The sequence below is a fragment of the Electrona antarctica genome (assembly GCF_951216825.1).
Source record: "Electrona antarctica genome assembly, chromosome: 2".
NCBI classification, from domain to species: domain Eukaryota; kingdom Metazoa; phylum Chordata; class Actinopteri; order Myctophiformes; family Myctophidae; genus Electrona; species Electrona antarctica.
Genome location: NC_136807.1, coordinates 15,852,828 through 15,880,112, shown reverse-complemented (window position 1 = coordinate 15,880,112; position 27,285 = coordinate 15,852,828). Strand labels below are relative to the sequence as shown.

The 27,285-nt window shown below is 44.7% G+C and overlaps 1 protein-coding gene across 1 annotated transcript in view; it reads right to left on the bottom strand.

Annotated features, from left to right (window-relative positions):
• Positions 1 to 2,568: 2,568 nt before the first annotated feature.
• Positions 2,569 to 27,285, bottom strand: part of bsna (bassoon presynaptic cytomatrix protein a) — a gene marked incomplete at its 3' end in the record, with an annotated part of 90,381 nt that continues 65,664 nt past the window's right edge. The window contains exons 4-13 of the mRNA XM_079520893.1: positions 27,243 to 27,284; positions 26,295 to 26,459; positions 22,424 to 22,665; positions 20,241 to 21,204; positions 13,038 to 15,591; positions 11,517 to 12,050; positions 8,915 to 9,252; positions 5,455 to 5,548; positions 4,078 to 4,209; positions 2,569 to 2,609 (exon numbers count right to left, since the gene is read on the bottom strand). Coding sequence (XP_079377019.1) covers positions 2,569 to 2,609; positions 4,078 to 4,209; positions 5,455 to 5,548; positions 8,915 to 9,252; positions 11,517 to 12,050; positions 13,038 to 15,591; positions 20,241 to 21,204; positions 22,424 to 22,665; positions 26,295 to 26,459; positions 27,243 to 27,284 — 5,106 coding nt within the window. The remainder of the gene's footprint in view (positions 2,610 to 4,077; positions 4,210 to 5,454; positions 5,549 to 8,914; positions 9,253 to 11,516; positions 12,051 to 13,037; positions 15,592 to 20,240; positions 21,205 to 22,423; positions 22,666 to 26,294; positions 26,460 to 27,242; position 27,285) is intronic.

Sequence of the window (27,285 nt, the reverse complement as noted above, 5' to 3'; positions counted from 1 at the left end):
AGGGTTGGAGATGTGTCCCGCTGCTCTTTAGGGCTGACTTTTCTGATTCTTTGGCTGAGGAGCCTGGAGCTGCTTCAAAGGATGGATAGTGAAGGAGAGTCCTTGGAACTCTGTATAAAGAGAAACACAAAACTGAAGTCAATTTTCTGAGATTCTGTTATAGCCCAAAAATGTCCATAAGGGGACAACTTAGGGAAAATATTATTGGGCTCAGTATCTCTGCTTGTAACAAATATCATACTGTACACACACGTGCACCACACACACACACACACACACACACACACACACACACACACACACACACACACACACACACACACACACACACACACACACACACACACACACACACACACACAAAGGCCTGACTCACACCTTCGCATCTAGCATACAACATTGTTGGATGCTAGATGCATGAGACTTGTTTACTGATGCAAGCTCGCAATGCATTTCCAATGGAAGTCACATGGTTTGACACAACATTTGTGTTGTACGGCTTTCGGCTGTGTTTCGACTGACCCCCACCCCCTCATACAACACAAATGTTGTGTCAAACCATGTGTCTCCCATTGGAAATGCATTGTGATCAGTCAATAAGTCTCATGCATCAGCTATACATCAATCTGTTGCGAAGGTGTGAGTCAGGCCTTAGAATAGTAATACAGTGTCCGGGTCTGCCATCTGCATGAACTCAGAAGCAGTATAGCTCTACAATCATGTAATTACACAGTTGGCCACTAGATGGAAGAAGTGCACAAGAAATACAGGGCTAGTGTCTGCTCCATCTACAGTATTTCCACTGGTTGGTTGCAACTGACAACCAGCTTTTTCAGCTGGTTGTAAACACAATCACAAATAGGCAAATTTAACATGTTTTAGTGATAAAATGAATTGTGTTATTCTTGTGTAGATGATTTTAGAACAAAAGGCACATTAACCGAAACAAGACAATTAAGACCTTTGCTATTGCAGATTTTTAGCATACCAAACCACAGGTGCACTTACTGTATATGTTTCTATGAGGATTGTCACAGCGAAATGCTGCCCAAATGGCTTCAACAAAATAAGATGCCACAAGCAGTAGAAATGACCCATCTAAACCTCTCCAGTCAACCTTTAATAACATTTGTAAATGTGTTCACAATTTATCAAAAAATAAATGAACAGTTGCCTAAATCAAATACATACTCTTTCCGACGTTGGAAAATCTCCTGGTTTGGAAAAGAGTCAGGACATCTGGACTTGCATGGGTTCTGAGGAAAGGTTTGGGGACTGCCCTTCCGAAGCTCGGAATAATGTCAATTTGTAGTTATATCACCTCCATTTACAAAGAAAGGTTTGGTCTTTGGAAGGAGTATGTATTGCGCTTCAAGCCATTAAGACCTGAGGCCGATTCTACAAATGCCTTCTATATCTGTAGTTCCCACATTCAAGATTCTTCGAAAATGTTCAAAAATAGCAAATGTACAAGCTGTAAGCTTGTAGAGCTGCTTTAAAAAAAATATAAAATGACACAGATGCTGTTAATTGAATCACTCAGACCACTGCAAGTGATGTGAGACTTCTGAGATTCACACAGCAGATATATGAAGTGAGATGTGCTCTGGGCTTGATACTTACTGTCTGGCCTGCCTGAGAGATCAGGTTTGTCTCTCTATCGATGTGTATTCAGGCCCGGGACATGCAGAATCCCTGCAAGGATACAGTCCTTGTTGGCTGCAGGGAGGAAGGAGAACATGTCTACACTGCAACATCATCAGTGTTAATTGAACTCAAAAGGGTATAGTGTTAAATGAACACTCAGACCTTTACTGTGTACACATTTTTTTAAATTATGAAATGAATATCACTTCATCATTTCAGTAAACCGGTACTGAATCATTTTGGGATTGTGTTTTACGAGTGGATTAATTGAAAGATGTATTCTTACCCTTTATATATATTTTTAAAACTAATGCATTGGTTATACGTACTGTAAGTATTCAGTTCACATTTTGAATGTTTAGAATCAACTTGAAATATATGAATTGATACTACACGGCATGCTTTATCATGCAGACAGTTTCAACCGTATAATTATTGACAGCTTCAGTACTCACCAGTGTGCTCAGATCTTCTCTCCGTTATTTTATTTCTCCTTCTCTCTCCTTCCTCTCTCTCTCTCTCTCTCTCTCTCTCTCTCAGTAAAACAAAACCAGGGGAATTTCATAGGTTTTTCTGGTACATGGCCTCACGACATCTTCAATAAACATTTACGAAAGCCTGTGAAAACAAACATGCACGCACGCACACACGTTTAATATCAGGAATACATGTCAGCATTTCATTAAGTACTGAAATGCATTCCAACAATAGCACTACAGTATCCGGGATTCATAAAATAAAGCACATGCACAGCTGAGGAGATGCAGTGTTCTGTACAATTCAATAAAAAAAAAAAAACAATTGCTTGAAACAAGAAGGAAATATATTGTAATATACTTTCATTGATTGATTGATTGATTGATTGATTTATTATTTACGTATTGATTTTCAATTATATACAAATACCTTAATCTCGGGACCTCAGAATAAAGAGGTGAACTTCTTGCCAAAACCGGAGATAGCTGAATGCAGGAAAAAGAGAGGAGAGGAGTAGAGAGCATAATTTATGATTACAAAATATATCCCATCAGCTTATAGTGACAACAGTTCAAACATATGACATTAACACAAAAACAAATGCACGTTACTGAAACCCGGAATGAAACATTGACTTGTCTCCAACTGAGGTTCAAGCTGTGACAAGCAGGAGGCTCCACAGAATAACCAACAAGCCTTTAATTGAAAAACTATCATCCACTCATTTAGCTGTCAGCATCAGTAGATAACAAAGATTGTTTAAAGACACTATATACATAACGTTAATTACAGTAGGAGGCCCCCTGTTGATACACTGTCACACTATCCCCGACTCTGCTCTGCTGTAGTGGCATTCTTGTTGAAGCTCTTTGAAAAAACAGTAAGACGCCTGAGGGCGAGAAGCGACCTCGCCCTAAAGGGTGAGGTCGCGTGCACGCATCCGCCTCGTTAACGGCAGACTGCTGGGCGAGCACTGGCACTTTGGCATGGGGGGGTCAGATCAACATGGAATGGATTCTGCATGTCTTGAGTGTACAGGGTTTGATGAGGTCAGATCAACATAATATGGAATGTCACAACAGGTCAGTTCCATACAGTATATGGAGATCTAAGGGTGGTAGCTGGGACATTTTCTTGAGTGTACAGGGTTTGATGAGGGCCTGTTGAGAACTCTATTTTTTGCCAGCTGACGGGCGTGGCAGCACTAATAACTTTGGGGACGGCCCGTCTAGAGTTTGAATGGACAGGTGGGCGGCGTGGGCCTGTTGACAACTCTAGTTTTCGCCTACTGTCGTGCATGGCTGCACTAATAACTTTTGGGCAGGCCCGTCTAGAGTTTGAAATTTGAATGGACAGGTATAAGTCAAAAGGGAGACATCGAAGAGGAAGGATGGATGGGAAGGATCAACATATGGAATGTCAGAACAGGTTCTGAAATATATCCATAATGGAGATCTAAGGGTTTGAGGTTTGAGGTCAGATGTAGAGTTGCTGGCCAATAGTGATGACATCAGGGATCTCCATATATGGGCTTAACTGCGACAGCAGTTCGCATTTACTATGACATCAGGGTCTCCACATCTCCATCCCTGATGATGTCACATGATGTCACGAGACTGCCCTACACACTAACTGACGGGGAATGCTCGATTCCATAGTTAACTGCGAACTTCGGTCGCAATAATACTATTATACTTAATACTTAAGGCTCATACATAGTCTGGATTTTCGGTGGTTAGGTGACCACCGAACTACAACATGACGTCATGAGCCGCGGTGAAGAGCAAACCACCGCCACCGCTCCAGCCCTTCTCTCTGTTTTTACTCACCACCGCTCAACGTTATTTCAGCTCCGGTGGTCACCTCACCACCGAAAATCCAGACTATGAATAGACCTTAAGTATACACACAGTCCCAGTGTGAAACCAATTTAGAACAACTGGTCTGCCGTACCTTCTCCCAGTTTGCCAGCCTGCTCAGCGGCTCCTCCTAGAGGCAGAATGTTGGAGAACATGGTACCCTCTGCACCTGGTTGACCTGGAGCTGCACTGCCGATGCCCCCTGGTCTAGGAGCAGCCTTGGAGCCTGCACAGAGAGGAAGAGGGCGAGAGAAATAAAAGGAAAGAGACAGAAAGACAGTAAGACGAGCCCTCCATCGTTGCTTCCAGTCATCCCGGTTCTCCATACATCTGGCCAGCTTGTTGGTGTTTTTTGCTCTCCTGTGTCGTTCTTGAGTACGTTCACATATATTAATGTGGGACGTCCTTGTGTGTTGGTTATGTTTGTCATCTTAGCGGCTAATTCATAGTTTGTCGTACGTAGCTCTTTGAAAATAAATAATATTTGGTGAGCAAATCAGTTGTAACATGATGTTGAAGAAACTGAATTCTGTAAAGAATCTGTCTAGGTTTGAAAACAAATGCATTTTATTATATGGTTTCTAGTGTTGACATCAGGCCAACAGCGAGCTCTGCATGTGTGACAGTGTGAGGAAGTGAAACTTCCTTTCTGTGTGAGATTATCCAGACAGACATTGTGTGGACTAATCCCAGATCAGATCAGAGTATACTGTGCATGTGTGTGTGTGTGTGTGTGTGTGTGTGTGTGTGTGTGTGTGTGTGTGTGTGTGTGTGTGTGTGTGTGTGTGTGTGTGCGCGTGTGCGCGCGCGCGTGTGTGTGTGTGTGTGTGTGTGTGTGTGTGTGTGTGTGTGTGTGTGTGTGTGTGTGTGAATTGTAAATTGTAGAAGCACTGTACAAATAGAGCGACTACCTTTAAACACTTTTGAAACTGCTATCTGTGCACAACCTTGCAAAAGCTTACCCCAAAAGGTAACCTTTCCTATGTGTATATATAAGCCAACTATTGACAGAAATACACATACAAAAATCCACATCTGTGTGGAGTTTGCATGTTCTCTCCGTGTCCCCTATAGGGTAGATACCCTCACAAAAAACATGCAGTAATCCTGGTCTATACTACCTCCACCTGGTCAGCCTGATGGATGGGAAAGGAACTGGTTGGAATAACGTGTTCCTTCCAAGTGCTACATCCTACTGGGGAAACACCCCCTGTCAGGTGATGAGAATTGGCTTGCTTACTCCTCATGCAGTGAAGGAAGCATGAGCTCAGTTCGGGGCTCTCCCCAGGTTGGCGAGGGAGAGTAGCACCCAGGATTACAGCTTAGGTTATTGGCACCGGGTGAAAAATGGGTTACAAAATCATGGGATTTATACTATTCAGAAGTGTGTTTGCATCTATCACTGTATGAAAATGCAGACCCAACCCAAATAAAAGTGTGTGTGTGCATGCATGCATGTGGGTATACCTACCTATGCCAGTGAGTGGGGGCTGTGGAGTCTTTGCAGCTGTGGCGGGGGCTGCCTTGGCTCCAATGGCTGCCACTGGAGGTGTGTCTATCTTGGCCTGCTGGAGAGACAGAGAGACAAAGAGAGAGAGAAAGTGAAAAAGAGAAAAACAAATTTAGAGAGACAGAGAAAGAGAATGGAAGATCAGGAGATGGAAAAGGGGAGAGAGGGTGAAAAAAAGATCATAATCTCCTTATGAAAGAGAGAGAGAAGAGACAGAAGAATGAGAGAGGAACAGAGAATTGGACAGAGGGAGGGAGAGAGATTACAAAAGGAAATTTGAGATGGACAGAGGGTGGAGAAACACATTGTGAGATTGAGACGAGATAGGGAGGCACAGAGAGAGAGAGCCATGAATGAATCTCTTTGCCAAATGCTCGCCCAAGAATAGGGATGCAAGGGTTCATGTGGTTAAAATCCATCTGTCCGATCATTCTCTGAGTCTTGTACTGCAACTGCATAATTTAGGTTTATCATTAATTTGGGAATCCAGCTTATAATACCATGTAAGCCAAGGGTCAGGTCGAGACAGCAGCCATGAGCTCAACAATGATTCAGCGCCGAATAATCACACATTATATTCATGTGGATTTGACTACAGCGGATGTGATGCATCGTATCCAATTTCGCATTTGGCATTTCATCACTCGCAGCCAGTTAATCAATGAATTTTAATCACGCAATGGAGCAGACATGAAAGTTAAAGTGAATGAGGCTGCAGATGGAATAATGACAATGCGACAGCAGCTAGATTTATTGCTCTCAAGTTCTCCTTTAGACTGAGATATTTCTTACGTAAAGCATACAGTAAGAGGAGGATTTCCAGACTCCTGCAACATATGGATGTTTCCATACCATTGTGATAGGAACTGTATTCTTGTCAGTGGTGATATGCAACAACATTATTATTATTATTATTATTATTATTATTATTATTATTATTATTATTTAATAATGTGTATGGTTCACAGGATTTATGCAATTACTTTTCCAGGGTTAGTGATGTTTATAGCGACTCCACCAGAGGTAGATACACAGACTTCATATCATGCAATTCAAAAACTGTACGAGGAATCTTTTTTAGTAATAGGTCTGCAGCATGTGGAATGTGTTGCCTGCAGACATCAAGACAATTGGCACTATTGCTAGATTTTCCTTCCTAAACGGCTTTCTGAATACCAGCTGGTCCTGATTTTATTTAATTGAATTTACTGTGTTGGCTACACAGTAAAAGCCTTTGTGTTAAATGAACACAGGGGAATTTAAGGTATACACTTTCATGAATAGGTCACGTATATACAACTTTATATAGGCTACTAGGTAATTTCTGTCAGGTGACATTTCATATGTGAATCTGTCTCTCTCTCTCTCTCTCTCTCTCTCTCTCTCTCTCTCTCGGTGAATCAGCCAGATTGAGCTATCAGCTGCCATGATGTGCTAATCACATCATGGAGATAAGACCCTGCCAGCACTAGGGTGGCAGAATTCAGATCAACAAAGGAAAAGGCTTAGATGTAGCAGGTCTTATTATGTGCTAGAGGAGGCGGCGTTAGAGTGGTTTGGGGAGAACGGAGAGAAGAGAAGGAAGGGGAGAATGAGGAAGAGAAGGAAAGAATGAATGGATGCATGGATGGGTGGATGGATGGATGGATGGATGGATGGAGGGAGGGAGGAGGGCAAAAGAAGGAGATGGGTCGGTGGGGGGAAGGATTGAAGGGGTACCAATTTGATTTGTATTGTTAAATAACTCTGTCTAGATCCATTGCTGTATAGAGTGATTGTTCAGTAACAGTCTCTGTCTCTCTTTAGTAAATAGGAAATACATTTTCTGGTTGGGATACCAATTTCATCCAATCAGGAGAGAAAACTCAGATACAGACTACAGGATAAACAAGTGAAATAGGAAGTGATGAACCGAGAGAGAGAGAGAGAGAGAGAGAGAGAGAGAGAGAGAGAGAGAGAGAGAGAGAGAGAGAGAGAGAGAGAGAGAGAGAGAGAGAGAGAGAGAGAGAGAGAGAGAGAGAAAGAAAGAAAGAAAAGGCAGACAAATTCAAATTGGAACACTTAAATTGAAGCAGATGGGTTCTCTTTTCTGATCGGATGAAATGAATGAATGCATGATCCTGGAGAGCTGGATAGACATGGATACCCGCATGTTATTGACCCAACATTCTAGTAATGATAGTTTTAACCTTGTAACAAAACAAAACAAAACAAAAAAAATAACCAAAACATCACTTACAGCACCTTTAAAAATGCCTGGAGGTATAGAAAGAGCAGGGGGGAACTAGAATAAAGTATTGCATCACACCTTGAAGGGAAACTTCAAACTTCACCTCAGTGATGTCATCCATGAATGTCCTTACTTCCAAGTTTTAACTGCTACACAATAAAATTCCCAGGGAATACACTTATTGTGTAGCTTCAGCAGCCGTGGCATTGTCCGAGGTTCACTAGGTTTACAGCAAAACACTGTTCTGGACTCATATACTTGACTCGTGTATATATAACATTATGAGATTCAGGTTTATGCAATGGCAGCCTTATAGCTGTATGGGGATGCCAGCCCAGGAATGTCCTCTGCCAATATGTGTTGTAATCGTACAGTATACTGTTGTTCCTAGACGACAATAATCATCCACAATAAACCGAAGTGCACCTCGGCACTTGTTTTCCTTCATTTAACCAGGGTAGAACCTCACTGAGTTTTTGAGATCACTCTCTTTTCCATGTGGGCCCAGGCCAAGAAGATGACAAGATATAATTTAACGATCTCATATTGTAGTCAAGTCCACCTCTTGGTTGAATGAGTAATGTGCTTACGTAAGTTGGTATCTGCCCCAGGATAGCTTTGTATACAAATAAATAAATACCAATGTGATTGTCTTAGTCTGTGGGATTCATTTCATATATTATAAATACAATATTTCCATAATCCAATGTAGGCAAGTAGAAGCCACGATAAATTGTTTCAAGACTTTGCAAAAACCCAATTTAAGTTTAGGTTTTTTTCATCAATATGTGCATTCTTAAAAGGTAATTGTTCATCAAGATGGAAACCTACTTTAGATACTAGAAACCTTGAACCGATTATACCACCTCTATCACCCTGTTGCATTGAAGTGATTAGTAATAGTAGAACACTGGATTTTCGATTTTCGAGAAAAAGCGAACTAACAAAAAAGCAACAAAAAAACATCAAATTAGTTTTATCTGCATTTAAAAAAACGTTTAAGCTGCATTTTATTATTTTGTAATTTAGATACAGCCTCAGAAATGAGCAACAGAGCAATAGATTATGGTGTCATATGCATATAAATCTTGTATTGTGTGGTTGTTCTTCAATTATAAACTGGAGACATTCATTACCTTCCTGTCTCCAAATTTAAGACTCTTTCTTAGTTTTGTCCCACTCTGTACTCACTGTGGGGGCTGGCATGGGGCCCGTCTGACCTGGCCCCTGCCTGGCTCCAGGCCCCATTGCTCCACCGGCCGGCCCCATCTGTCCTGGTTTGGCCTGCCCCTGCCCCATGCCCATGCCTTGTCCCTGGGCTGGAGCCTGCTGCTGCTGGGGGCCGGTGGTTCCAGGGACACTGGCCGGTCCAGGCCTGGCCGCTGATGTCTGGGCCTGCTGCTGGAGCTGGGTCCTCTGGCCTTGAGCTCCGTCGGTCTGTGAAACAGGACCTCCTTGTCTCCCTGAGCCAGGAGGCCCTCCGGCTGAACCTTGTCCCCGGGTTGAGCTGCTGCCTGATCTGGAGGAGCCTGGATGATGAGACAGAAATTGAGTAAAATAACAAGACGTTACGTTAAGGTAAGACAATGCAGCAGTTTGGTTCAGCAGCTGGTACAGTAGCAGCATATAGAAATAGAAGACTTTTCATCAAAATATCTTTTTGCCATTTCTGCCAGAAAAGAGGGCGGCAAAGATGACATCTAGAAAGGGCACATATCTCAGAGCACATACAGTATCTCAGAGCACATATCTCTGCGAAACTGGGAGGTTGGCATACCCAGGCAAATATGTGGGTTGCAGCTGTCAGTACCCGAGTATGCTGCGGCTGGGGGCAAATAGCGTTTCTATGACATCCTGTTCAACTTTTCTAATTTGTGAACCAAAAAATCCAGGGAAAGGGACATTCTCATTGTATAATCTACGGTTCAAAAGTTATAGGCCAAAACATAAAGCAGAATGGTATAGTGTAGGGGTGTAACGATATGGTAACTGCATCGAAAAATCTGATTTTAATTTCAAGAATCGAAGTATATCGAAATGAAAACAGCAACATTGACTATGTATTGTATCGTATCGTTTTGCAATGCAGATAATTGATATTGAATCATTTTGCTAAGCAAATAATCGATTGTATCAATACTACATTTTTGTGCATGGTATTTAGCAAGTTTAGAAGAAAAAAAGAAAAAGAGGGGTTTAATTAATTAGATTAAAATAATGTCAATGTATTTTAAATAGTTACTGTATCGATTTCAAATCATTGAATCGTATCGTATCGGATCGCCATAATGAACCAATATCGTCCATGTATCGTATCGTCAACCATGTATCGTGATACGTATCGTATTGCTGTTAAAATGTATCGTTACACCCCTAGTATAGTGCCCCCGTATTATTTAATCAAATCTAAGGTAGATTTGATTAAATAAAATGTCTTCCTTAGCCTACTGAGAGTGTGAACAAACATGGTTTGTGAGAGTAGCTGTGGACACACAGACATATACACATGCGAAAACATAATACATAATCATTTTTTATTTTATTTTTATTTCATTTTACTGTACACAGAGTACCGGTACACGTCAGAGACGAATGACCAGCTGAGACCGCCCCCCCTCCCCCCAGATGGAAAACGGTACACTTGATATAGTTAATTAAATTCTGTTTATCCCTGAGGGTACACTTGATTGTAAAAATAAATATATAAAACACTCAACAGCGAGGGTTATTAAACCTTTTCAGCTCACAACCCAATCGAGAAATTAGCCTCTCTTTCCGAGACCCAAGCTCATTAAAATATATTGGCTCTCCTGTCAGGAGATCCACGGCTCCAGAAAGCAGGGGCGCCATGCATGACAGGACCCATATGAAGGGGCTTAGTTTAGCGCTGTCTTTGCACAGCGATAGAACACAATGGCAGAAAACAAATTACACATTTGTGCAGGTGGAATTATAATAACCTGCAGGACAAGGCTGAAATTAATTTGTAATTTAGTGCACATTGAAATGCACATTAAAAACAAAAAACTTTGTGCAGAAGAGATGTCTTGTAAAATCACCCTTCAAAGTAAAGTCCACAAAAGCACAAGGCACAAAAGCCTTATTGTCTTATTGCCTTATTGTCTCAATAGTTTAAATCTGAAATCCCTCATTCATCTCATAGTTTTTTTTAATAAATGTGATTCAATGAAATAAAACAAAAATATAAATAAGATCAGGCCATGTAATTAAACATGAATCAGAGCTGTCACACATCAGTAGAGTTTATTTAGAAGTTGTTATGTGGCACAACATCTGGCAAAGACCAAAATTGTCTATCGCTAGAATTAGAAAATAGGCTCTAATGAAACGAACTTGAATGGTGGCAAAAAATCTTGATGATTAATTTATGAAACTTAGAAGTGAGAAAATAGCCAGCACAAAATGAATGCACTTTTCATGTTTTTTTATTTACCATCCACAATGCTAAAGAAAGACCTATCCGGTCAAAACGGATCCGTTGCTTCTGTCCATGAGAGGTCATTAAGATCCATGTGAAAAGGACATTCATTGTGTGCTGGCTTTTTCCTCACTTCTATTATATATAATCCACTAATGAACGACCGAACAAAGAAAGAATAATAAACAAACAATACGTTCTGAAGGTTACCAAGGTATGAATATATGAAGTCCCCAAAACAACTAGATTTACCGGTAAATATGAATCGGTGATTGTCAAAGGTGTGAATATTTAAATGAACAACAAAACAACCAATAACCGAGTTAATGTATTGTCATGTCCATAATAACATACCTGGAGGTTGTCCCTGGAGGTCCCCAGGCTGTGCAGACTTGCTGCGGGATGAGCGATGAGGATCTCCCTGTCTGGAAGACCTTTGGCCGTGGTGGTGAGACCCCGATGGGTCTCGCGAGTAGTCTCGCGAGTAGTCGGCAGACCGCGACTCCCCTCGCCTGCCTGCGGACGATGACCTCACCGACGGGTCATGGCGCACACTCGGGTCTTTGGGGTGACCCTTGGTCGACCTGGAAGACCGCGAGGGGTCTTCGGCGTGGCGAGTTGAGGAGGAATGCCGTCCGGAAGAGCTGCCGTGCTGGCGATGGTCACGCGATGATGAATGTCTTCCGCTGTGTCCATAGTCATCTTGGGGCCACAGGTCCTCCTCAGGTGGTTCGTCGTAGTCATGGTAGGTGTGTTGTTGTTGTGGTTGTTGTGGTTGTTGTTGTTGTTGTTTGACGGCATGTCGGCTCCTCCCAGAGGAGTGGTAGTGGCGGGAGCTGGAGCGTGGCTTCTCGAACCAGTCAGTCTCTTCCTGGCCAAGGTGGTAGGCTTTAGAAACCGAGAGCAGATCACAGTCAATCTCCATATCGTTGGGGGACAGCGGCATGCAGGCTGAGAGGAAGGACGGAAGGAAGGAAGGAAACAAGGAGGCGGAGGAAGAAGACCACCACCACCCACGTGCAAAAGAAAAGAAGAAACAGAAAGGAGACAAGGCAGAAAATAAAATAATAAAAATGTATGTTCATGCAGAATACCAGAGCACATCACCAGAGATATTACAAGACAATTAAAAAGTTTAAAGTATACACTGCAAAATGTCCACCTTGAGCTGTCAAATAATTGAAGTTGACCTGGCAAGTAATTTCACATACTTGCTTTTAGAAAAATTTGTTTAAAGTCAATACTTTCATCTAGTGGAAGCATTCACCAGGGCAGTAAGATAAGAAATCAACCTACCACCGACAAAGAAATATAGGTATTTTCATTATATTCTATTGTATTATGTATTGTGATGGACATTATGCAGTGTAGACATTAAAATACTGTATCACAAATAATACATAAAACACACATCAGTCCAAAACAAACATGGAAAGAAAATACCTGAAAAGGAAAAACAAATTGCACGTGTGCAACAAAAACCCTATATGAATTCAATCAACTTGAAGCATAAAGGAACACCACCACGCCCAACGATCATGCCAGTTTTTGACAGAAAGACGACTAGACGGCCGGCCGGTAGGACAGACGGATGGACGGAGGGACGGACGGACGAACAGGCTGGCAGGCAGGCAGACAGACAGACAGCAGTCCACTGATATAATTAGAGCTCCCAGCAAACTTTCAAGACATATAAAGAAAACAAACCAGCATGCAACAACTATCTATCTCTGTGTCTCTTCTCTCTCTTTCCCCCCCTGACCCTAGCCTCTCGGTGGGTGGAGGACTTTCAAACGATGATACGGTGGAAGGGGGCAGTAGTAAGTAGGTAGATAAATGCTGTGACTGGTCTGGGCATTCAGGTCCAACAATTACCTTCGCTGTCTGAAACAGCACAATGGTAATCGTCTATAAGGTATGTATCGTCCGGCTTGTAGACATGGGTCCGGGGGAGGTCCTGTATGTGGTCCTGCACATCCGGAAGCGAGTGACTGGAGCCGTAATATTGGCCGCCATAATAATAGTGATATCTACTGCTGCGACTGTCGTATGGGTCATGACCTAAACTGGACGAGCGCCCCGACCTCTCCACAAATCTCCCACCCAGGGGGCTGAGGGGGCTCTCCTCTTCCGAGTACTGTCGGGTTGGGTGGCGCCCGCGACTGTAGCTGTAACCTGACCGGTAGGAGGGAGGGCCCCGGTCGTCCCTTTCATAGGACCGGCTGCGGTATGCGGGGTAGTCCCGGGCTGAGATCTTGTCCATGCCGTAGCCAGTGGAGCGTGAACGGCCTGTGGAAGTGTAGTAGATGCGGTCATCCTCCTCCACCATCATGCCGTAGTGACGGCTACCCCGGCTACCGGTGGTGGCGCCGGCAGCCTGGCCGTCATAGGTGCTCTGCTTGAAGCCGTAGTCCTCGATCAACTGCCGCCCTCGGACGCGGGAGGCGGGATAACCCCCCCCACCGCCGGCCACCGTGGATGAATAGGCCGCCAGGTCGGCCTCCACATCTCGAGCTTCTTCGATGGGCGAGAACTTGGAGATTTTCTGCTCCATGATTCCTGACTTTCTGTGCTTGCTGCTGCGTTTGGAAGACGCCATGACGGCAGGCGCCAGAAGGCTTCTGGAAGTGGATTTCTGCGCCCCAGAACGGACACCGTATTTGTAGTCGTAGTAGTCGTGATAATAGGGGGATCCCCCACCCATGCTAGCGCTCACGCTCACGCTGCTGCTGCTGCTGCTGCCCCCTAGTGGTCCGTGCCTGTAGCTGCTCTTACCCCTGCCATGGTGGTCGTACAGCTCTTCCGTCGCTGCTTCCTCCTCCCGGCCATACGAGGATCCGCCGCGTGTCGAGCCGGTGCCGCCATGGTGAACGTGGACATCGCCCGGGTAACGCCCGCTGCTCCCGCCGTGGTGATGCATCATGTCTCCTGTCATCGTGCCCAGCCCATCTTTGGACGTCAGTTCACTGACGTCATCAATCATCATATAGTTTCGTGGGACGTTCTGCTCTAGACCAGGCGCGCCATACATCCCTGCGTCCCCTGTGCCGTAGGTGGAAGGGCTGTCGACGGCATGCCCATAGGCATTGGAAACCGTCGAGCTGTACTGGCCATATGAACTGCTCGCTGTGGTGGTAGTGTAGCCATACGTGTTAGCTGTTGTTGTGGTGTACGGGGCGTACGTGCTTGCTTGAGTTGTGTATTGGCCGTAAGTACTGGCCGGCATGGTGGAGTAGCCGCCATAGCCGCTGGAAACTGGTGCAGAGCCGTAAGGCCCATAGGGGCTGGCCATGGTCGTAGGCACAGCATACTGTCCATACGAGGCTGCCGAACTGGAGTAGACGGCGTCCTGGGCCGTGGTCGTGACGACCACCGTGGGGTTGCTGATGGTCTCATAGTTGGTAGGCATCTTGTGCTCCAGATCGGCCAGCGAGGTCTGCCTAGGTCTACCCGGGTGTACAGTCAGGATGTCAGCTTGGGGTTGCCCGGGGTACGGGGTGCTCTGGCTGGAGTAGGATGACACAGCACTGGGGTAGGGTGAGCTGTGGGTGGGGTATGGGGGTTGGCCGGGCGGTGCGGGCCCAAAGCCGGTGTGGCTTGGCGGGGGCTGTGTCTGGGGGGCGGCAGGGATCCCCAGGTCTGTCTGGGGGTAGGGTGGCTGAGACTGTGGGTAGGTATGGGAGGGGTAGGAGGTCTGAGGCTGATAGGAAGATGGTGGAGGGGGGGCATGGCTCTGGAGAGGTGTTGGCTGTGGTAGTGCCTGGGATTGAGACACCGATGGGTAGGGGGGCTGATTGAATGTGGAGGACTGGTAGGGTGCGCTCAGCGGCTGAGTCGGTGCCGCCGGCTGGCTCTGAGGATACTGGTATGAGATGGGTGGGAACTGTGCAGCGGTGTTGAGATCACTGGGGAACTGGCTGATCGGGGCAGTACTCGGCCTGGCTGCCAACAGCCCGTTACTCTCGTAAGAGGCCGCTGCAGCTACCAGGCGCAAGTTATTCAACTCACTGTCAGACATATAGTCCCTGGTGTCACCCATGCACCTCAGGTAGGCGATATCCCTCCTCTCCCTCTCCTTCACCAATGTCTCTTTTCTTTGGTGGATGCCCAGCTCCAGGTATCTGAGCTTGGCATCGATCTCTTTCTCCTCCTCCTCCAGTTCGGCTTGCTGTTTTCTCAGCTTGGTCGACTCTTGCTCCACGGCCTTCAGCTCGTGCGTGAGGTCTTTGAGGAGGCTGGCTTTGGCCGCCAGGCTTTGGCCGACTTGCCGTGAGCCGGGCTTTAGGCTGGGCATGGAGGGCAGGTAGACCTGTGGCAGGGCGGGTGCGAGCATGGTCAGGTGGGGTGCGTTGACAGTCTCGTCTGGTGGCGGGCTGGGCAGGGTGCGCTTCACCTTACGGAGCAGAGAGCTCTGCTGCAGGGCAGCCAGCTGGAGGGAGACACAAAACAGAGAGACAGAGAGAGGACAGTGGTGGGACAGGGGACACAGACAGACATGGGAATGTGAACAGTGGTGGGACAGGGGACACAGACAGACATGGGAATGTGAACAGTAGTGGGACAGGGGACACAGACAGACATGGGAATGTGGACACAACGGGATGGCAGAGGGTAGAGGTAAGAGGGAGAGTATATGCAAGGCACAGAAAAGTAAGGGACAAGGAAGGAAGGTATAGAGCAGGGCAGAGGAAGGAATAATAGGAAAAGCGGAAGCAGGAAGTTGAAGAGAGGAGGAGAGAAAGAGGAAAAGGGTAAAGGGAGACAGAAAGCAGAGGAAGGGAAGTGTCAGAGAACAAATGAGATATGGCAAGGAGTAAATGAGCAAACAGAGGGTAGAAAACGAGACGGTAGACGAAAGGAACAGTACAAATGGAAAGGGCAAAAGGTAAACGTAAAAAGGGGAATAATGAAAGAATTTAGGGCAATGGGGAAATGGGTACATAATAGGACAGAGAGGGGAGAGAGAGAGAGAGAGAGAGAGAGAGAGAGGGGGGGGGGAGAGGAGGTGGAGAGAAAAGGAAATAAGGGAAGGAGGTGGTGATGACAGTGGGTGAAAAGGAAAAAACGTGAAAGACACAAGGATAAACAATGAAAAACAAGAGGAGGAGGAGGAGAGCAGAAAGAGGGGATCAGAAAGGAAGACGAAAATAAAGGCCCCGGATATACAGTACATGGGCGACGAGGAACATAGAAGAAGACAGAGACACAGACACAAGGACAACAGGAGAAGACAGAGACACAGACACAAGGACAACAGAAGACAGAGACACAGACACAAGGACAACAGGAGAAGACAGAGACACAGACACAAGGACAACAGGAGTGGAGCTTGTGTTAGAAGACATGAGGAGCACACAGTTCATTGAGTGATTATCAGCCTCCCTTTGTGATTTGACACCTTTTATTTTGAGCATATTATTATTGCACCACTTAAAGGAGAGCTCCCCTGTCGAATCCGTTTATTCAACTTGTGACATTTTTGACGTCACCAGTTGAATAATTGTCACATAACCATGTTGATTACTTCTAAAAGCCATGGAAAACCCACATTTATTGCATATCATCCTAAATCCCTTTAGTTGATCTGGATGAACTATAATAAAATGCTGTATGTGGGTGGATTTCTCATTTTCCCTTTGTGATGACCCATCCCATGGGTTGTGTGTTTTGGTATAATATTTGAGTATAATATTTGAGTCTAATGGTGTTAAGTTCTCTGTTCATGTGTAGGAGGAGGGGACCAGCTGTAGCCTGCAGTGGTGTGCTTAGAGGACAAGGTCAAGGCCATTCTGCCTCTCTCTCCTACTTTTGGTTCCTTTGAGTTACAGTATAGTTACTAACTTTGGTTCTGCACATACACTTTCACACATCCATAAATACACTACACTACTAATACAACTGACTACTCCTGCGACATTATAATGTTTTCAGCATAATTTACGTTTCCTTTAGTTACAAATAAAATAAGTTTTCATTTAATCCTGTGTGTCGTCTCCCATAATTTGTCATGATTGAGCCAGTTCATGATGCCTTTTATGGGAAAGATTATCACACACCTTCATAGATAGTGTTGGACTGCTACACTACAGTAAGTCAAGTGCTAACTGTAAACTGTTTACCATATGGTTGTTAATGCTCCATAAGCCTTGTGTGAACCTCATACTTTAGTGGCTGATTCAGATTTAGACAATCTTAGCCTGCAATTTGTCTGAATAATTAACAGGACGTGCGGGGGATTGTGTGTATATGCTGGTAGCTACATCATGTTAATTTAGCAAACCCTCACAGTAGAGATGACTTCAGCTGTTTTTAATTATTATTTTAGCTAAGTTAACACTGTGTGTTCTGGTACTGCTTGTCGTGTCAATGTGTGCGGGGGCAGCAATTGCTTGTTTGTACAAGATAAGATTCCCCTGGGGACTACTTTATCTTCTATCTATGAGTGGGCAGAAAAAGAAAATATTCCATACCACACAGCTCTGGGGATCACAAAGACAATACTACAGTATGGCCTGAAAGAAATAAAATAAAATCCACAACAACAAAATGGATAAGCCATTCACACAATTCACATAATAGACCTTAAAGGTATATTCAGTGATTTCGCTTCATTCAAATATCACTTATTTTTTCTTTTTATTTGGATAATCCTCCCTACTATAGAGTGTGCTGACCATATAAGGAGTTCCTCCCTGTCCCCAGTGAGCCCCTGGGGTCAAAAAACCCTAGTTTCAGTTTTGGTGGTGGGTGGCAAAGCCTTCATCCAATCAGGATGAGAGGGGCCTTCCTCCAATCATGACCGAGCCTTGGTGCACATGCTGTTGGCCTGTTGTACTTCCCTCCACTGTAGAGCGTGCATGTGCACATTTTGTTACCGGGGCGGACTGGGTGGTTTTCCAAATCACCCAAATCACTGAATGCTCCTTTAAAGAGGGCATAATGCTCCTTCAGCTTCAGAGTAAATAAAACCATGTATGTACTTTTTTTTATCAACTTAAATTTCAGTTTTCAGGCCTGGGCCATGGCTCAGTGGTCCAGGCACCTTGGCTGGCAATCCAGTCTGGCAGTGTGCCGCGGGTTCGACTCCCGATCCCGACAGCCTTTACTGCATGTCTTCCCCCCATCTCTCTCCCCATTTCCTGTCAGCCTATTGTCTGTCCCTCCATAAAAAATATAAAATAAAGGCGAAAGCCAAAAAAAAGTTTTCAAATTTCACAAATATTTCCCAATGAACCATGAATCAGGCTACTGAACGTGTATGCCTATGCTATTAGTATACATTGTTTTACCCACGAATAATGTTGAGGATATGATTAGATAAAACTATTAATACCCAGTGATACATTTATTCAACAGAAATATTCGTTTCCAATGAGAAATTACAATTGAATCCATATTGATAGAAGGGTGTTATTATAATTACACAATGCTAAGTTGAAAGTGAAAACGTATAATGCACTGGGATAGATACCTGCGTCCTACACTTACAGTAAATTACATCAAAGTGCACTTACAGTATTACTGTTTACCTGCAACCCAACAGGGACTGCTTTTGGAGGTTGTCCCAGTGTTTAACAAACCACCACTCCACTATTGGCATCAAGTCTTCTCTCGTGTCTGCAGTTTTTGTGTGCCATCTTTTTGAGTGAACAGAAACAAACTGAATCCTTACAGTAAGCCCTACACTAAATATTTTGGCGAATAGCGAACATAGCAGATCTACAAGGTCATAACACATTGCATTGTGATTCGTGACACATTGTGAGCTTGTATGCTGTCTATTTGCACAAGTTAAAGTTAAGTTAAAGGTTTTTCCAGAATAGGGAAATCACTCAGGTTCAAAGTGGTTATAGAAACACACCATAACTTCAGTGTTATTTTGTATTCCGAACTTTTAAAAATGACTAATGGCTTGAGTAACTAATGGCTTGCTTTCATGTGTTTTACTTTCAATCGTCTCATAAGAGAAGCTGTCCACTTTTCCCCACCAGCAACAAATCTGTTCAAATACTCAGCATAATAAATCTAGAGGATTTTGAAGACAACATTTTACTCTGAAAAGGCCATACACATCAAAATGGATTAGTCATTATATAGCACGGACATGAAACATTCATAGTATTCATGAAAGATTTAAAAGAGAGCAAAGTGGAATCAAAGGAACAGTCTCAATCAAAGTCATACAGAGACATGCAGTATTTATGCTGCTGGCAATATGTCGGCTACCTCAACAACAATCTAAACCGCAGGCCTGCCTGACATCTATGGCCAAATAAATATGCTTTTGAAATATGTGAACTGTGTAATGTCAAGTTATTTTAAAGTTGTATAAAACTATCCATGTATCCATGAGTCCCTATCACATATTGCATCGTGTTTCAGTATCTATTGCTGTGGTTCTCAAAGCGGAGATTCCCAGGGGTCCTTGAAGGGTGTCCAAGGCTCTCCAGCAAGATTAGAAACAGTTAACCTTCAAAAGATGTTCAAAAATAGCAGATCTACAAGCTCACAATGCTTGTACATCTGCAATTCTTGCTATTTTCGAACAATTCTGAGAAATTACACATAATAATGACATGCTCAAAATATGGACGCCATGTAAAGTGTTTTATTTTACTATTATTTCACCAGCTTGAAGTTAGCCCAATGATAATTCTGATAGGTTTCACTCTCTCCGCTGTATCTCCCTAACAAAACAATTATTGTATGTGGTCCACGGCATAACTTTCTTTTCAGATGGGGTCAGTAGTCTAATTATACATACATAATATTCTGTATGACTATGTAGGGCTATACATGATAGGCATACTGCAGATTGTCTTTTTCTTAATGATATTATCTTTGGTCAAATGGCCTCTGTGATTTTATTGTGTTTTTGTGAGCTTCTGGATATTAAACCTTATAGTAATAGTGCAGAGTCGAGGGCAAGAGCTTTCCAAATAAGATTGTGAAACATAAAATTACCATTTTAATTAGTTGTATTAGTTGTATACAGTATGTCTATGTGCATGTGTCATTAACTTGACCTCAGTCTAGCTTGTGCACACTTGTGCAAATTGTGTGTCTGCGTGACTCTACCTGGCTCTGCAGCTGTTGCTGTTGGTACAGGTTCAACCTGGCCTTGGTGTGTTCATCCGTGGTGGGGCTGAGGGATTTGGGGTCCGACATGGATCTCTGAGTGTTCTTAATGGGTCGAGGCATGGAGGGATGACGCTGGGGCGACTCAGCCGTGTAGGACTTCTGCTGGGGGGTGACATGGGCCTTGTTCAGCCTCTCACTGGACAGAGAGTTCTCCAGGAGCCGGTGGGGAGACACAGGGGAGACAGGGGAGTAGAGCACCTGTGGAGACTTGGGGGGCCCAGCCTGCTGCTGTCGGATGATGCTAGAGACGGATTCGTTGTGGAGGTGGTTGTGTGGCTGGTAGTTGATGTCCAGAGGATCGGGCCGCCGGCGGTCAAATTTGGCCGCATTCGCCGAGATCTGCTGCTGCTGACGCTGCTGGTGCATCATCGGATCAGCTAAACCGGCTTGCTGGGTTCCGGACCCGCTGGATGATGAATATGGGCTGACGGTTGTGGGGACGCTGATCTGGGGAGCCACTACCACCTGTGACTGTGGCTCCTGGTCGGTCTGGCAGGCCAGGCTCTGGCCTTTCTGGGTACGCTCGGGGCCTGAAATGTAGTGAATGATCTCCACCTTGTTGGGGTCCGGGACAGTCACGTGGATGGCCGGAGAGATGCCTCCCCGTCCCACATGGTCCGCCTCCGTCTGACAGGACATTTCCCTGATGGTCTGGACGGCAATGCTAGAAGATACCATCTTGGAAGTGTCTGGTTTGGTGTCGGTGGTCGCAGTGGTGGTGGTGGCGGTGCTGCTGCTGGCGGTGCCAGGGGCAGCGGACGACTCCGCGTGGCGGGAGAAACGGGAACGCCGGCGTCGAACCGGTTGCTCCCACTCCACCTTGTCCTCATCATCATCTGTCTGAACGGAACAGTCCACACTGCGGCCCCGCCTCCTGCTGCTACGGTGACGCATCATGTACCTGGAGGAGGGGGGGGGGGGGGGGGGGGGGGGGCAGGTGGAGGGACGAGGGAGAAAGAGGAGATGTAACGTACAAAAGAAGAGAGAAAAAAACAGCACAAGAAAGAAAAGTAAGAGTAAGGACAGAGTGGAAGAAAGCGGAGGGGAAGTGGAAGAAAAGATAGTGAGAGAAACTTTTCCAGTGATTCTCAACTTTGTTTTAGCTCAGTCTGGGCCATTAGCATTTTGAACAATCCTCAAGGACCTCCCCACCTCACCTACAATATGCACATATTAGTTCTTTAAAACATCAGAATCTTCTGATACACCTGTACACATCAGTAATTTAATCTGAAGTATAAGACGGAATAACAGTCATTAAAACATTTACGTATTTATACTAGTTGTACACCAGCATCGAGCACCAGAAATCGTAAAATAAATGATGAATGGTGCATTTATATAACACCTTTATCCAAAGCGCAATACAATGTGCACATTCATTACATTCATCCATTCACACACCGAAGGAGGAAACCATGCAAGGCAACAAACTGCTCATCGTAAGCAGTTGAGGGTTTAGTGTCTTGCTCAAGGACACATTGACACTAATTCAGGAGGAGCCCTGTATCTCAAGCGGCAACTCTAACTGCTGAGCCACCGGCCGATATTCAAGCTCACAATGCATTGTGGCACGACCACAACATGTTGTGAGTGTATGGATCTGCTATTTTTGATGAGCAACACCGCACACACATTTAACAATCTTTTCTTTTGTTTACCGAAAATATAATTCGATTTCTGAGAACACAGTAAGACAACTGGATTTTACAATTAAAACATTTTGTTTACTGCAAGTCTTTTATACCCATTCAACTAGAAACATGATAATAATCAAAAGAGAAATGCTGGGAGGTTTTACTTTTAGGTTAGTCTGCGTATGTGTGAAATAAATCTATGAATTATTCATGACACCATGCTTGTCAGCTACTACATCACATGGCTTGGTTTTTAATTACTGGAGGCTGTTTTGTTACAATTTCTCTGAATGAATGATTCAATAATCTAATAAAAGGCTTAAAAAAAGAAGATCCGAGCAATAACAAAATGTTCAGGAGAGGAAGTAAAGTTTAAAACACGCACGCACACACGCACGCACGCACGCACGCACACACGCACAGCCCCCCCCCCCCCCCACACACACACACAATACACATTATACACTAACACTATACACTAACCTCTCATCCGTGTCCTCTTCATCCGTCTGCACACAGCTGTCCACGGCCATCCTGCGGGAGGGGGAGGATCCGTAGAAGGCCACGCCCTCTCCGTCTGCCCCCTCCCTAGGGAGGCGGGTCATGGAGCTGTGCTTCCTCATGCTGCTGCTCCGGGTTTCAGCGTGCTCCTCCTGGCTCCGCAGGCACGTCTCCGACAAGGAGTTGGGCAGAGAGCGGGACGCCGGCTGGGAATCCGCCAGGGCCTGGCCGTGTTGGAAGACACAAATTATGGTTATTTAATGTACAGCAAACTTATAATAGCCTCAGAACTGGTGCTTCCTTTGTTTTGTTTTATGTTGTTTTTTAACCTTCTTGTGATCAGCAGATATTTTACCTGGTGCTCTCCATCCTCAGATTTAGAGTACCGGGGTCCTATTTGGTTTTTCCTCAGATGCACGTGTTTAGCCGTGTGCCAATGTGGGAGGAGAGGCACAGTAGAGGATGTATCGTTTGCAAATTAGCTGCGCTCTGCAATTGAGGGCCACAATTTGCACCAACTGTGCTACCCACCTGCTCGGTATCATTGTATGATAGTGTCGTGCACCAAAAATAGATGATCTACAAGCTGATCCGAGACAGAGTCAAGTCCAAGTTAAACTAGAAAAAGTGCCCTTCTGGGCACAGGTCTCCACCAGGACGATAGGAGTGTGTGTGTGATGCTTGGCAAAATGTTTAGGAGCAGTGTGTGTGTGTGTGTGTGTGTGTGTGTGTGTGTGTGTGTGTGTGTGTGTGTGTGTGTGTGTGTGTGTGTGTGAGACACGGCTTGGCCTGTTGTAGCGCCACCATGAGGCTGATTTGAAAACTGTCAAGTGGCATTTCTTCCAAAGCCTAGTGGGAATATGCATGCACAGTTTCACCACAATCGGACGCTGCGTTGAGTAGTTGTGGCGATTCGTACAAAACGGGTACAAAGCGGGCTAATCCTGAAAAGTTTAGAAGCCAATTGTAGCCAATGAGGGTGGATTATGATAAATCAAACAAACCCGTCTTGATCACATGACTATGGAGAGCATGTGTACCGATTTGCGTGAAAGTTTGAAAAAATCTGAAGGAGTAATATTAGAAAATGTGTTTTACATATGTCGGCCTCCTGGTGGCGCTATAAAGAGCAGATGTGAAAAATTCCAGGCAAAGGTTTTTCCTTGGCCTCTAGGGAGTTGGCATACAAAGTTATCCACAGATCCGTGCAGTTAAGGTAAAAACACTTTTCGACCAGTTATAGCGCCACCATGAGGCTGAGTTGAAAATGTTCATGTGGCATTTCTTCCTCTGCCTAGTGGGAATGTGCGTGCACAATTTCACGGAAATCACACGATGTGTTCATGATTTGCAGCATTTTGTTTGAAACTGAGCACTCCTGCGAACTTTGGAAGCCAATCTTAGCCAGTCTGAGAAATCTGAAAGACCCGTTTCGTTGAATGGCTCTAGAGAGACTGTGTACCAATTTGCGTGATGTTTGGACAAAATCTGTAGGTGTACTGTCCAAAAACTTGTTTTGCACAAAGCGGCCTTCTGGTGGCGCTATAACAGGCCGTTCTGGAAATTTTGGGGCAGAGGTTCATCGTTGGCATCCAGGGAGTGTGTGTGCAAAATTTGGCATCGACCGGGTTAACGGTGCCGGAGATTAGCTGTTCACAGACGGAAGGACGGACGGACACACACACGGGGACACACACACACACACGGACACACGGACGGACGGACGGAGTGCAAAACATACTCTCTCCCCATGCCTTCGGCCTGGTGGAGACAATTAAGGGCGAGACTGAGATGAGACCGAGTAAATGAAAATGTGGACTCGAGACCAGACTCAAGACGAGTCAAGGACTCGGGTACTACAACACTACTGCATTGTTTTGCATCTGGCAGCTGCCAAAAAAAGGTATACACATGATACATGTACATGACGGCAGTTTTTGTTTTTCTGTACACAGTTACAGAAACAGAAAACCCACTAAATGTTCAAGTCATTTGTAAATTGTAATACAAGGGTATCGAATCCTTGTCCTACCATCTGTTTCAGGAGTTCATTCAACTAATGCGTTTATTTGATGAGTAATAGTCACCCAAATTAAAATGTTCTCAGACGGAGTTGCATTGCATCCCTCCAGAAGATAATTAAAATGTAATGACTATAATAAAAAAGAAGTGTTATGTTACTGAAATAATCAATTTAAGCATAACTAAATACATTTTCTTTTTTCTTTTTTTGTCTTCAGCTCCTCAGGGGTCTCCACATTCCAGTCCAGTCCACCTTTTAAAGATGACCTGAAATTATGTTTTCAGAGTATTAAATGTATAATTATATTGTGATGTACTTCCTAGTGAAATGAGAGCTGTGTGCGAATCAGACAATCACAACGATGAAGGCTGGGTTGAACTGCCCAGAGCTTTCCAACCTCCAGATGTCGTGAAGATACTTAAGAGTTCGAGTTCTTCATTTCAGCCCGAGCCCAACGGGATCCAAAGGGTCGGGAAGACAATTTATGCAAATTGGTTGGGTCAGAGAGAGTTCTGGTTGCGCGATAAATATATCAATAAATGATTTGTCAAGTCAGATTCTGGTCATAATAGGCAAAAATAGCTGTTCTACAAGCTTTAAATGGAGTTGGAACAACAGATGTTCAGGAGGAGGAGAAACGCACATTGGCCCTGCCCTTCATGCCACTCTCCGCCCTCCACGTCAATCTACCTGTTCCCATTTATACCTGCCCAGTACCACCTAGAATCCTCCATGTTTCGCCCGCCTCGCTGCGTCACACACCAGCCGCCTTCCTACAGGCTTCTCGCAACCCACCCCCACCCCTTCACCTCCATAGCAGCTCCTCTCCCCGCTCCCCCCAAAGGAGCTTTTTCGGCACTAGAACTACTACATTCACCGTGCCAAAAGTGGATCAAACGATTAAAACAAAACTCTCTTCTCTCCTTCTCAGGTTCCTGCTGGGGGATATCGTCCACGTGCACCGTAAGACGAACACCTTACGACGAACGCCATACGACGAGTGCCATACGACCTCCTCCCCAAAGACTCCAGGGTCGGCGACCCCCCCCCCCCCCCCCCCCCCCGGAACCTACACATCTGCATTCATTCATCCTTCCTTCATCCCTCCATTTCCTCACTGTCAATAAATCCCTTAAACCTCCTCAATGGTGTGTTTTTTCCGACTAGTGAACAAACAAGTCTGCACCCTTGATTGCACTAAATAAGGAAAATAAAGAGGTACGTTTTTGTTCTTCGCCAATAAGGAGAGAGACGTTGTGGACTGACCAAGTAGATAAACTTCAAAATAAAACCTGCATTGACAAGTTTCTCATGATATGAATAATTGTGAGTCTTATTTTTAAGTAACGCTGCCAGCTCCAGGAAGTGTAAGCTGCCTAATTGATGAGGTTAAACCGACAAATCAACAAACTAATGGATCAATATGCTTTTGGCTCGCTCACCTTTTTACAGCGTGAAAACTATGCACTATGGAAGTACCGTTCTTTCGATTGTCCGTTGAATTAGTGGTGACTGGTGACTCTTTTTGATATCATGGAAGACGTTTTTACATCTGTCTCCCTTCCTCTATCTCTCTCTTCCCCACTCTGTCTCTCTCGCTCTCTGAGCCACTGCTGACCAGTTTGACAGTTTGTGTGTTTGTTTTTTGGTATGAGTCGGGCTGGGCTCAATATTGTATATTACTTTAACATGCATGTCTTTTAAGTGAGTATGAGCTCAGATTTTGGGCACTGGTGAGTATCATGACCAACCTGGATCATCCACAAAGTATAAAACAAAATCATATTTTTTTTTTGCTGACTACCGCTAACAATTTTGCGGTCCAGTCACCTGAGCTGCTGCTGCTGCTGTCTTCTGTCTCTTCTGCTCTTCCAGCTGCTGTTGCAGCTGTTGCTGCAGGGACTGGATCTGGTCGAGCTGGGACTTCTGCTGGGCCAGCTGCTCCCTCTGGAGAACCAGCTGCTTCTCACGCTCCTGCTGCTGATGCTGAAGTACCTGGTGGAGACACAGGAGTGGGTGGAGATGGAGATACAGATACAGGAGGAAGACATATAGGAGGCACAGGAGTGGGTGGAGATGGAGATACAGATACAGGAGGAAGACATATAGGAGACACAGGAGTGGGTGGAGATGGAGATACAGATACAGGAGGAAGACATATAGGAGGCACAGGAGATGTGGAAGGTATAGGTGGAGGAGGCAGTAAGGTAAGAAGTGGAGGAGGTACAGGTTATAAAGGTGGATGAGGAACAGGAGGGGTGTGTCAAAGTGGATGTGTAGGTGGATGAAGTTGGTGAAGGAGTAGAGAATCAAGGGGAAGGAGGAGAGGTCAGGACAAGATAGTTAGCATTTCTAAATACTGCATTCTGTTTCTATGAGTTCCAATCTTAATCTCACCGAATCCAAATCAAACACAAGAATGGCAACCAAAAGCCAAGACACCTGAAACGGAGCACATGAATGGAGTGTTATTCTTGTGCTGATGGATTAGTTTTGAAAATGGATCCAAGTTAGATATAAGCATAAGCTACTATTCCTTTGTAAAATACATAGCATGGAAGCATATAGCATACATGAAGGGCAGCATGTACATTACCGGTGCAGTTGCTTGTCATACTGTAGCAAAATGCATTTTCTCTGTGCGTACAGGCTAGACATGGCACGCAGGTGGGAATTAGGAATTAGGGGTTTCTTATGCTTATACTGTAGGATAATGAGATGCATATTAGTCATTCCATCTCTACAGTATTTCATTCACAATAAGAAAGTCTTTCAAACCTGCTTTACAGAGTTAACTTGAAAGTTTTTCAATTGCTTGTTC